Source organism: Boleophthalmus pectinirostris, unplaced genomic scaffold (genome assembly GCF_026225935.1).
Source record: "Boleophthalmus pectinirostris isolate CB_2022bp ecotype Guang Dong unplaced genomic scaffold, ASM2622593v1 HiC_scaffold_6, whole genome shotgun sequence".
Classification (NCBI taxonomy): domain Eukaryota; kingdom Metazoa; phylum Chordata; class Actinopteri; order Gobiiformes; family Gobiidae; genus Boleophthalmus; species Boleophthalmus pectinirostris.
Window position 1 is genome coordinate 33039249 of NW_026571447.1, and position 13299 is coordinate 33052547.

The 13299-nt window shown below is 40.6% G+C and overlaps 1 protein-coding gene across 1 annotated transcript; it reads left to right on the forward strand.

The window, feature by feature from the left end:
- Window positions 1–517: 517 nt before the first annotated feature.
- On the forward strand, window positions 518–13016 carry dedd1 (death effector domain-containing 1). Its single transcript, XM_020940590.2, is given in 7 exon segments — window positions 518–581; window positions 890–1097; window positions 1911–2419; window positions 3142–3270; window positions 4322–4367; window positions 4369–4457; window positions 11411–13016. Coding segments are annotated over 5 exon segments (1152 nt in total). The 5' UTR covers window positions 518–581; window positions 890–1097; window positions 1911–1944; the 3' UTR covers window positions 11824–13016.
- Window positions 13017–13299: the final 283 nt, after the last annotated feature.

Consider the following 13299-nt stretch of genomic DNA (forward strand, 5'->3'; position numbering starts at 1 on the left):
GGTTACAGCCCCGAGTGCTCCGAACACCACAGGCACCACTGATGCCTTTACTTTCCAGGCTCTCTCCAGCTCTTCCTTGAGCCCCTGGTATTTCTCTAGCTTCTCGTGTTCCTTTTTCCTGATATTACCATCGCTTGGTATTGCGATGTCAACCACCACGGCTCTGCTCTGTTTCTTATCCACCACCACTATGTCTGGTTGGTTATGTCGCTCCATGTATGCTTTCCCTGCCAGCATCTTACACCCTGCAGTTATGTGCAGGGTGTGTATATATATATATATATATATATATATATATATATATATATATATATATATATATATATATATATATATATATATTATATTATATTTTATTATATATATTTATTTATTTTTTTTCATTTTCTTATTTTTAGTTTTATATTGAAAAACGAATGAACGAGTGACACAGATTCTTGTGCGTGTGTCTTGTCCGTGCTGGTTGCGGGGGGATGTCGCTTGCGTTTTGTAAACACCCACCTCGCGCTCTGATTGGTGCGAATATCTGCTGTCACCGCAGTCTTTTCGTATTTGCTAGAACATCTACTCAGGAAACAAAGGTCGGTGCATAAATCCGCTTTAAATCTTTCACATAGCGTTTATTGTAATAATTTTAAGGTCGTAGATTTACCGCAAACGCTACGATTTTTTGCGTAAAGTGCCATGACATGATTTACGACGGTTTAGGACATTGTTGCTTTTGCGACCGTTACTTTACCATCAAATATCGCTTGGTAATCCTAAACAAACCATTATTACGTGTGTTTATTCGTGCAGATTGCGTATATGTGTCGATTTGGTGTTGTTATATGGTGCAAAAGCTTGTCATAATCGTATGTCTCTTGTGTGTTTTTTTTTTTGTCCTCAGAGAAGGAAACGTGACTGGTTACGTAACTCCGCACGGGCCTCGGGGTAATTCGCATCAGCCTGTTTTACTGCACCGCCAATAGGAGGAACAAAGAAACATATGGTTATAATTTTTTAACAAACAGCTGCCTTTAAAGATACTGTAGGACCGTGGGCAGGACGTTTTTACGCGCTGACACGAGACAAGGAAGACGTCGAGGGGAAAAGAGGTGAGCCAAGTCTGCGTTAGCTCCATGCGAATAGCACAGGGAACGATTTAGCTCAACATAAACAACAGATTACGCTTAGCAACAACACTTTCTAGTCTTTTCTACAAATACAGAGGCTATTTGACACCTTCTGATGACCTATGCAAGCTAAAACAGGCAGACAGCTGTTTACAGAAATGCGCAAAATATCTTCATAATTTGAGGTTATTTCTGGACAACTTGGTTGTTTTTGTTGCTTCCATATGTTTTTTTTTCTGTGCCATTTCTGAAAAGTAGATGCTTTACCTTTTATATGTTTAATTATAATATAAGGAATCATAAAAACAGATTTGCTTTCTGATTGTTTTTAGACTTTGAAGGACAATTATTGCATGGAGAGCCACCATAGTTTCCTCTATTCATGGGGAAAGACTGACATTCTTCTTTACTAGCTATATATCAAATTTCAATGTCCCGATTATTCACAGTTAGTGTTATGGTTATTGATTTCACAGTTTTAGTTATGCTCATAGTCAATATTCATTAATAATTCCCAGTATTTAATATATAACCAGCCATTTTTGCTTCTATTTTTAGTTCTTTCAATTATCTGGTGTACTGATCAATCATGATTATTGATTAACTTTGATAATGTTGATATCCATACTGTGTTGTCAGTGTAATAAACAAAACAACTCGCCTGATGCAATTTTCTATGGATGTTTTTAACTTGTTATATTTCATTTCAGTTTATTTTAAACAGGTCAGGACAAGAGGAAAAACATATTGCACATTATCTTATATTTGCATAAAATTTGGTTATCTTTTTTGCAGATTTAGGAGGTTGGGAAGAAGTTTATCCCTGATCATGGCCGTAGCACATCAGTTGCGTTATCCGTTCAGGGGTCTTCACTGCTGGGATGAAAACGAGTGCCTCGATTACTACGGCCTGCTGTCGCTTCATGAGGTTTTTGAAATAGTTGGTTCTCAGTTGACTGAGACTGACATAGAGGTACTTTCATTTTTTTTAAATGAAACGTATACGGTGCAACACCCACTTGATCCAGCAGGGTGGACAGTGGAGCCGAGCGAGGACGATCCGGATGACGCAGGAGTGCAGCCCAGTCCTCAGCTTTTAAACCTGTGGCGACGACTTAACACTAGCTCGTCCCCACAGCCGTTGTTTGCCTCTCATAAGCCCAAAAGTGGCCTTGAATTGTTGTTGGAGCTGGAGAATAGAGGGTACATCAGTGAGGGAAACCTGGAACCACTGCTACAGCTGCTCCGAGTCCTGACCCGCCATGACCTGCTCCCCTTTGTGTCTCACAAGAGAAGGAGGACAGGTGAGACGTGTAAATGTGTATTCTGCTAATTTTACTTTTTTAACCTTTTTTTTGCAGGATGTAATGCAGTTTTCTCACATACCTAGAATGTTGATTTGAGTAAGCCGAGTAAGCCAGCATATTTGGCTCCACGGCCCTCTCTGGAGTTTACAATGCTTAGATCCAATTTCTGAATCAATACATTCTAGTGCTGTCACAGTACTAAAAATTCTATACTAAGGACAAAGTCTGACACTCTGACACTGATATAGATCTTGATACCCTAATGATAATAAACAGACATTTTAGTACTATAAAATGAAGTTTTAAATTGTGTTTTGATCTAGTTTTGATAAACACCAGACTAAAACATTCCTGGATAGGTTCAGTTTAGATTAGAAATACTTCTATGTTTTTGGTATTTTTACCATAGATAGTAGTTGTAATATCAGTTCATATCAGATTTTAACTTTTTTTTTTATTATTTAAACAATCCTAATATGTAGGACTCTTATCTAGGAAGTGCCCTCCTTGTTTTCAAAGTCCATGCAATTTCACCAAACTACTTCGTTCTGACTAATTGTTCACTCAAATGACCTACATCAAGATGCAAATTTAGCTTCAGCAGCTTCTGTTTTTATTCTTATCTGAACTGTTCCAGTAGAAGTCTAAAGTGTCCTAACAAAGGACAAAGGACTTTTTAAAAAGAGGATATTTAGAGTATGTTGTGTCTGTGTGTTAAGTTTCCCCAGAGAGATTCCGACACTGGCATGGAGCAGATCATAAAGAGCTGATGTTTTCCTCAGGACTGCCCCAAACCTGCAGAGCAACTGAAATGCCTCTTTCTTCTTTCACTCAACAGGGGAGATCAGGTAACCGGATTAAACTGTACACATTTTGTTTAGCCAAATACTTCTGTGAAAGGTCCTGTACCTGACTTTTTAAAGAAATACTTTGACGGGTGACAGTATTTTTTTACAATCTGGCACAATGTTGGATGAGAACTATGTGAAAATTACTATCTGATCATTTTAGGCAGTTGTTTTTCTGTCGTGGTTAAACATTGGAGTGAAAGAAGTGATTACGCGGGTGGAGTTTGATGAAAATGATGTAGAAACAACTTCCCATAACCAGTTTCTCAGACAGTTTTCTGTCATGGTTCATCATCAGAGCTAAACAAGAGGCGGGTTTAGCAGATCTTCTCTCATGAGTCAAAATGGTTTGTGATTATTATGACTTTAACTCTGTCCGTAGTTTTCTAGTTTCTAAACGTCATCACTTTTTTATGATTTAGTCGACCTTTATACTCTGAAAATCATGTTCAAAGTAAACAATAATCTTTACAGAACATGTTCAAAATCTGAAAGAGCCAATTTGAGCTCAGAGGCACGGCCATGGTTATCAAAAAGAAAAGCAGAACAAACATTATGAAATTTTGTGTATCTGTTAAAGGGGTGGAGCTCTGGAACAACTGTACAGAAAACCTAAAATTGTGCACCAGTCTCTTTCACTTTATAAAGAAGTTTAAATGTTTAACTCTGGACAGATACATGAAATATGATAGTTTGTGCTGTAGGACGTTGTTGTTCTGTTTCTGATTTGTTTGTTTCCTCTTGCTGTATTTATGAAGATGAACTGGTGTTAAGATGAAGCTCTGATAAAGGAATAAAGGGTAAAGGCAGAATAAGCTTAAGCTTCAGCCTACACCTTTTCGGTCTGTGTATGTTAAATATGACTGTCTGTGAATTAATGTCAAAATGTACCTGTGACCAAAATAAATAAATAAATAATAATAATAAAAAGCTTTTTAATGACGAATCACCGCAGACCTTCCCTCTGGACCTGACTATCTAACACCAGTCGTTCATAATTAGTCACAGGGCCTCTGATCTTCATTCTCTCTGCGTCCATGTGCTCTGTTAGGTTTGTACTCTCCTGTCCCTGTTGCACCTGCCCAGAAGCGACGGAGGAAGGGGGAACGGCTGGTACCGAAAGCCCAAGAAAACTACCAAACCGAGCCAGCCTCCACCTCCTCCGGCCCCAAAGAGCCTCTCCTGTGGTAAGAACCAAACCTTCATTTATGTTTGTCTTTAAACACATTTCTTTTCTGCATGTCGTCATTTTACACACCTGATTACTACACTCTATTACTGCACTCTTTGTTTTATTTTCTCATATTTTTCCATCACATTTATCAAATAATCTGAGTATTTAAAATTGCTGTTGTGCTCTTGTGGCGCATACTTTGTCCATGTGCATGTTTACTGCATTCTTTAACTCCGTCATGTCATTACACAAGATATGTAAAACACAGTCTTCTACTCCAGACGTCCCTCGGGCGCCCTGTAAAAATGTGAAAAACATGTTGTTCTGGATGATGTAGGGCTGGGTACAAAAAAAAATAAAAATAAATAAAGATACTAGTACTTTTTTGTTTTTCCCGCATTAACAAAACAGACTCGTATTTAGAGCCCGACCAATACTATCAGTCGATATGGGCCGATATTTCACGTGCACATGTTATATGTCGTTATAAATCTTAGACTCTGGTCTATGAATTACCGCGCCGCGCAGCATTTATGGGTAAAGGCTAATAGCAGTAGTTTCTTTACTAGTGATGGGTCGGTCGCGAACGAAGCGGCTCTTAGATCCGGCTCTTTGAATCGAACAATGGGAGCCTGCTTCTTACTGGGAGCCGTGTTTTCTCTTTCTCTCACTTTTTTTCTCTCCACGTCGTGTGCAGACTCGTGGTAGTTTGACAGCGGCAGTGGCTGAAAACGAAACTTTCAGAAGTCTGCGTGTGTATAGGATAGAAAAAACGTGCATGTTTGGGTGTAGTTCAGCATAAAATAAATAAACCAGGACTAATCTTGGGGTCGAGAGAGGGAGAGAGATAAAGACCAAGTCCCGACACTCAGTCTTGGTTCAGTTCTGGTTTAGCCCTGTTCTATACATGGTTTAGATCTGTTTTAGTCCTGGTTTAGTCCTTTTTCAGTAATGGTTCAGTTCTGGTTTAGTCCTGCTTGCACCAAACCAATACCCAGCACTGGCTGCTAGAAAGTGATGTAAAAATGCCATTAGGCCAATCTACTGTCTGTAAATATGATGCAAAGAGTCAGAATAAGAATAAATGTTGCCTAAATAAAGCCAAATTAAAATCCACTAGAGCCAAACCTAAGTTTTTTTAAACAATTCAAGATTTACTGTGAATTTTTACATCACTAAATATATCGGCAGCTCCAACTCCCATTTTATTGGTTTCATATCGGCCACAACAAAATCCATATCGGTCGGGCCCTAATCGTAATGTTAAAATTCACTATTTTTTTTTTTTTTCACAGTCTTAATAAGTTTAATAACAGGACTAACAGTTTGTAGCAGCCCAATATTATTACTATTACTTCCCTATCACATTTTTAGCAATTGTAACACTTTGATTAGACCCACATGGCTTATTTTGACCCTACGAGCTGCCTTAGCTTTCACATTTTATCTGTTATAAGTCAAATTATTTTTTTAAAACTTTTTTTGTAGGTAGGACACTCTTTTAAACGTACCCAGCCCTACCCAGGTTCACGTGACGCATTTCAAAATATGAGGCTGCCGTTAAAGGGTTTGTGAGATCTCGTGTTTGAAAACACTGCCACTAAACTCGAGCGCTTTACTCTTTGATTTTTACATCCAAAAATTCCAATGATCTCACTAACAGGATTTCAAACTCGCAATGAGTTTACATGACTTGGATTTCAGATGTAACTGTTGCTTAAAATGACTGGAGATTCTGTCGCCATATCTGTTTCTCATCCTTCTCATCTTCACCTCTTGAAGCCACTATTTTTAGCTGCTACGGATGTAACAATATCCAGATCACATTATTCAGCTGATATTTCTCTCTGTGACCTTGACGAACCTTCAGTGCTGCTGCTTATTCATGTTTCATATTAAAAGATTTGGATTTTAAAACTAAAAGCTGTTCCCTGTAATCCTTGTGTCATTCGTTCATTCGTTTTTGAAAATAAAACCAAAAATAAGAAAACAAAACAAACAAAAAGAAATCTTCTTTTATTTGTCTCCAAAACAAAAATGAAAAAACAGATAACGATTTGTTTTTTCAGTTTTCAATTTTGTGTTTAAATGAAAAATGGAAAAAACGGATAATGACCGTTTCCCGTTTCTGTGACTTAAACTGAGACGGGGACAGAGACCGGGAAAGAGACGGAGACGGAGACGGGGACCGAGACCAGAAATGAGACCGGGACCGAGAGGGACCGAGACAGAAAGGACCGGGACCGGGACGAGACAGAAATGAGACTGGGACGAGACAGAGACGGGGACCGAGACCAGAAATGAGACTGGGACCGAGACCAGAAAAGAGACGGGGACGGAGAGGGGGACGGAGACGGGGACCGAGACCAGAAATGAGACTGGGACCGAGACCAGAAATGAGACTGGGACCGAGACCAGAAATGAGACTGGGACGAGACTGGACTGGACTGAGACGGGGACTGAGACGGGGACTGAGACGGGGACTGAGACGGGGACTGAGACGGGGACTGAGACGGGGACTGAGACGGGTTCAGTCCTGGTTCAGTCCGGCATCTCAGTTTAAGTCATGTAAACGGGAAACGGTCATTATCCGTTTTTTCCATTATTCATTTAAACACAAAATTGAAAACTGAAAAAGCAAATCGTTATCTGTTTTTTTTTGTTTTGTTGTTGTTTTTTTCATTTTGGTTTTGGAGACAAATAATGAAGAAAATAGTTGGGGTTTTTTTTGGTTTTATATTGAAAAACGAATGAATGAATGTTACACGGATTCCCTGTGTTCCTTCTATGCACTTTTTTTGTCTTTTGCAGCACAATAAAGTAAAAATAAGTCCATAAATTTTATTTTATTGTAATATCAGGCTTTTTTTTGTTACATCCCTAACTGCTAGATACAGTAACTTAAAGCCTTGCTATGAGTAAAGTCAACTTTAAAGCTCAATATAACTGGATACAATGATAAGAAGGAGTTGCTTTGTACACTACTGCCCTCCTGTTTCTATACGTACTTTTGAAAAATACGAGCTAAATAAGTCCAGTCCAGTTTGTAAAGTCCTAACATCAGCTGCCCATTGTGTGAACTGCTTATCTTGCCATGTTATTACGACATAAGCTTGATTCTGGCTCCGTAAATGACCTAACAAAGGAGACAGCCGCTCTTAGCTCTTGAGATGAAATGTGCCTGTCCACGTGTTGCTGTCTTGACCCCACATCTGATCCCTTCAGGTTGACTCCACAGTGACTCACAGTGATCGAATATTCGGAGAACAGATCGAGACTGAGGAACAGTTCAAAACAGTCTCTGTGCGTACACTGGGTTTCACATGCTCGCTCACTGCTTTGGGCCGTGCCGAAGGTAAACCGGCTCTCCTCCTTGTTCAGCAGGGAGGGGCTGCCACTGTGCTCTCCTTACATTGATTATCACTTGTACATTAGCGCCCTGTTCCCTCTAAAGTCAGTTCAAGAATAATTTAGCACCACAAAAGCATGATTTTGTGTAAGCTTTGACTCAAATGTGATGTTTGGATACAATTAAAAGTGCACTGTTTAATTTCTCTGGTGCAGATGTTATCATTTTATGGGAATTTTCCACAGTATTGCTCTAAACTTCTCAATATTGCATTTATTAAGAATATTTGGGTGGGTTTTTAGCTAAAAAAATAACTAAAATCATGCATTCTTATTGTGAGGGGGGCTCGCCTTTCCACTGATCTGACCTGTATCTCAGCTCTGTGGCGTTACGTGCTTATCCCCATGGAGACGGTGTCATACTGTGGACTATTTCAAGGCAAAATAATAACATCTGTGGAGAAAAGAGCCTTGACAAGAGAAGTTACATAGTGCATCTTTTAAGCAAATCAAAACTAGTTTGAATCTTTCAGTAACCTGGAGTTTTTTTGTTTTGTTTTGTTTTTTTTAATTAGATTAGTCATTTTCAGATGGTCTCTATTGTGCAGTCTCCAGGTCTGTGTCTGTCAAAGTGGTCACACCCAAAGTGCAGTCACTGTAGTCCTTTTAAACCAGTCCTTGAGCTACAAGTGTCTCATGAAAAAGGCCATTCAGTGTAATGTTTGATAATGTTTAAAGGCTCATTTATGCTCCCATTTCGTACGTTAACAGATCCATCCTGGAATCCGTTTCCAGCTGCCAAGTCTGTTCTGTAAAACGACCACCAGTGGGCGTTCAAAGTCTGTTGAGGAGGTTACCAAAACAGAAGAAAGAAACAATAGTTCTAGTGAAAAAAGTTCTGCCTCTCTGGTTGAGCTGTGTTCACTACAGTCCCCAACGGTTAGCACATCAGCGAGGTCTGGGGAAAGGGACAAACTGACGGACAGAAGCCCCTCATGTATCCGTGTGCGTTTCGAACGTAGAGCATAAATGAGCTTAAGTAGAAATGTGTTCATGTTAAATAACAGTCAGAATGAGCTACTAAGTGCCAGAAGAATACCTGCTTCTGTTGCTAAACCTCATGTGTGTGTAAGCTCCACAACCACAGAAAGAGAATCATGATTCACTGTTGGACACTGCTCCTCACCTTTTAAACAGAGAAATGTATACAATTTCAAGTGTTAAAAATCCATTTCCAAATAGGAAAAGTACCAGAGCTAATAGAGTGTATAAGACAGAGCAAATAGAAATTGTAAAATCAAAGTTCATTAAAACTGAGGAGAGTTTGTGCTGTGCCTAATGGTGCTTTTCAGAGTTGACGTCACGATTTAGCATCAGCGCACTCCGAGCTCGGACAAACAAACCACTTTTGCCCATTCACTGTTATAATGTGTCTATGAGGAGCTGTTTCTATGCTTCAAACATCTTCACCAAACATCTTCTGAAATAAGAGGCACCTTGTGCACTCATGTTAAGATGAGCCTTACACTGATGCTTCATAACTCATGGCATGTTGAAGGTCTTTTTTAAACATAGTTTCTTGTTGTCTATGGTTGATCTCAATATGTTCTAGACGCAGAACAACAACCAATGACTTTTGTAGAGCTTCCTGAGGGCTAAGAGATTCTCTGTTTCTGTTATTTCCTGAATGAATGTTTGGAGAACAGAATGTTTTTCTCTGTTCCTCTTGAGTGCTTTGTTTGTCCGATGAGGACCAGGAAATGCTTTGAACCCGCGACGTCTCAACTATTTTTAGCAACTCTGAAAAGTGCTATCATATAAAGTCGTCCGATGTCCAACCCACCTGTGCTTTTCTCTTGTCTCCCTTCTCTATTCGCAGTAAAAGACCAACGGTGTGTCAGGACACCGTATGCGCACACACCAAGAGAACTCTAAACGCTCACACTACGCAAAAGGGTTCAAACTCCTGAGTGAATGTTGTAGGAGACAGAGAGGGCTCTGGCCGCTCCTCTCTGCACTCCCCAACTCCTCACTCACTCAGTGGTTGAGCAGAAAAATGGATCGATAAAGAGTTGAAGCTCTCCATGCCAAGTGACTCCTCGTAAATGGGTACTTAAGTTTTTTTTGCTATTCTGTGAGTTGGAGGAAGCCAAACGGACCAGGCGTTTTAAAGAGAAAATGAAAGCTGTGCTTCCTAATGTCCTGTCTAAGTGGATGTCTCTGTGTCTGATGAAGCGTGAAGTGCTCTGTAACCCTAACAAAATGACTATCGCTGTGTTCCAGTGGTTTTAAATGGCCCTCTCCTCTGTGCCACTATCTCGAGCTCCATCGTGTGCACTACCAAATGGGATGGATCCATAAATACAGCAATTACATAAAGGCCAGGTATTTATTGTAGCTCTAGGCCTTGATGTAATGAGCCGCAAGGTTATACTGTTAGAACTCCCATTATTTATACAATACCAGTGACCTGCTACTGCTAAATACGGAAATAGCTTTTGGCTGTTACAGTGACTCCTTGTCAGAGCCACACAAATATGACACAGCAAAACTGCCAAAGGCCTTAAGGTCTGATTTTATTTTTTTAACTCCATTTTGTAATGTTTTTATTGCAGATTTCCTTTTAAAAATAAGTAATTACATTTTTTAAAAGTTTTTATGAAGACACTGGTGTTTTTTGGCTTTCTAATGCAGATCTATTCCATAAGTGTATATTCACTGAATTTGCCACAATTACCCAGGTTTAATATTTCACATTCTCAGCTAATTCTGTAGAAAAAGTAGCTGTTTCCTGTGAAATGCATAAACTTAGACGTATAAGGACATCTTTAAAAGACTGTCTAGCATAAGAACATGCTGTACCTGATTGTAATGGTTACTATTTCACCTGGAAGGCTGAGGGGCAGATCTTTGTTGCAGCAGTCGACAGTCGCTGGTTCCTCTCGGAGCTCCTGAATATTGAGGAGGATCTCAGCCGAGCTTTGGCTCAGGACAGTATGTATCCTCTGATCTTTCTCGCTGTGCTGTTGCATGACCACCAAACCTGATACTGCGAGACTCCAGCAGCCCCCTGCCTTTGCCCAGTCTAACTAATCCCACATATAAGGACGCACTGCAGAGCCTAACTTTCCACCAGTGTCCGGCCCGTTGATAAGTCCATACTACTACTACATATGCGACAAACAGGGTGAACACCAAGTTTTCATGTGAGGAGCTTTAAAATCTGAAATTCTTTAAGTGTGAGGAGATTGCTTTTTGCTCCAAAATGTTCTGAAAGAGCCCAATGCTGCACCAGTTCAATTGAAACGTTTACTTCTCCCCTGCTGAATATTTGCGTTTATGCCTGGCCCTAATGCAAAATATGCAAAGTATTTTAGAAGTGACGTCATTGAGAAGAGTTCCTTTAAAAAAAAAAAAAAAACTCCCTGATGCTCTTAAGCTCTTTGTATTTCTGTACTGAATTACTGTGAGTGTTTTGACTTGCCCACATCTTTAGGTTTTTTTGGTGAGTCTAATGTTAGTTTTGTTTCTTGGCTCTTCCCTCCTTTGTCTCCTCCTCTCTCCCGCTCTTTGTTCTCTCTCCTGCCTCTCTCTTCCCTCCTGCCTGTCTTTTCTCAGACGTGCGACTGCGTGTGCGGGCCGAGTACCTGGAGCACGAGTCGGCTCTACGTAACGGCGTGGCCTCGGACAAGCGGCAGCCCCTGGAGCGTCAGTTTGAGCTGTTCAGTCAGGCCAGCTCGGTGCTGAGGTCCAGAAACCTGGGCTCCATCGTGTGCGACATCAAGTTCACGGAGCTGGACAACCTGCACGCGTTCTGGACGGACTACCTGAGCGGGGCTTTGCTGGAGGCGCTCAAGGGGGTCTTCATCACAGACTCGCTGAGGAGCGCGGCGGGGAGCGAGGGCGTGAGGCTGCTCATCAGCGTGGACCAGGACGACTACGAGGAGGGCTGTCGTGTGCTTAGGGCCGAGAAAGAGCCGCACGCAGAGCCGGAGCAGGGTCAGAAGTCACACACGCGCTGCACTGTGTAGAAACCAGACACACTAACAGGGAAGGAGGTCAAGAATAAATAATGCTGTGGACTTTTGTCAGGCCTGTTTAGACGCCATTGTTTCAGTCTGTTGAGTAACCACTAGATGGCAGCACTTACCATCTCATTTTGTTAAAGATGCCTTTCAGTGAGACAATTTCAGATGCTCTTTAATAGCCATAAATAATAATTTGCTAATAATTCAAATTGTCTAGATGATTAAATTATTTGCACCGGTGCTTTTTTTGTACAAAATCACTTTGAAGGGTCAATGTTTTATCATGACAAAATATATTATTAATATATTTTCAAGTTGTTAGTATTTGAATATCAAGACTATTAAAATACAAAAACTAGATAAAATACTAACACATATTTCTGTTTAATTTGTAATAAACAACATAACCTTATTATAAGTTAATGTAAAGTGCCAGTTTTAAATATGAACTGAAAAAAAAAAAATCTGCCAAAGAAAAGTTCAGATGTTCGAGAAATCTGATTTTGACCAGTACAAATGGGGTTTTCCAAGAGAAGATTCGTGTCCAACTTTAAAGTGTAACTCTGGATCACAAACATTAGGGGTCTGAGCTCTGTACCATGATAACCTGCCTTGTGATTGCGGTGGTCAGTGGATACAGCAGTGGCCGGCAGATGACAGGCGTGATTAGGGCCAGGCATCACTAGACCATGGAAGATTCATCATCACAGCCTTGTCAACAGCTCCGCGGATAACGCAACCACGGCTGTGTCCGGGCTCCCAGCTAGGCCTCTGCAAGTACTTCTCTCAGCGAGTAAAGCACAGGACGGCGCGGCGGTCAATAGAAGTGATGTTGGGGAGATCAAAATCAAAAGTGCACATCCCAGCTCCACTCAGCCCTGCCATGTAGCCCGGCAGAGTGGCTCACAGACAGCGGTCTACTCACCCTGCTGGAACTAATGCCTGGACTTCACTCATCGAGGAGGATCAATAAGGCCCAGTGTAAGTCCCCTCATACAGGCACGACTTAAGCAGCTCTGCCACTGTCTCAGAGCCGGCTGGACCCCACTACCCCAAATGGACTCCTTTATTTCATATGCTTTTGTATCTGTTAGTACTGTATATTTGTACCTTAACATTGAAGACTTCAGGGCGACGTTTTTGTTAAAGCAATTTGTATTTCTTTTGTGTAAATATTAAACATTGCTGTTGAAAAATCTGTGGTTGGTTTTGTTAACATTTATTGATTGCAGATATTTTGATTCTGCTGGTATAAACTGGGTCTCCATAGGTTGGGGATTGACGATGTGACTCATTATGGCTGAATTCACGTCAGAAATGGTCTGGTCCAGGTTTATTTCCAGGGTTGAGTACCAGTTTTGTTCCAAGACTAAACCAGGATTAGAATAGGACCAAACCGAGTCTAAATCAGAGCTCCACTTGGTTCGACTTGAATATGAAAACGACCTTGATGTGTATTTTAGACTTCGACGAACTTTA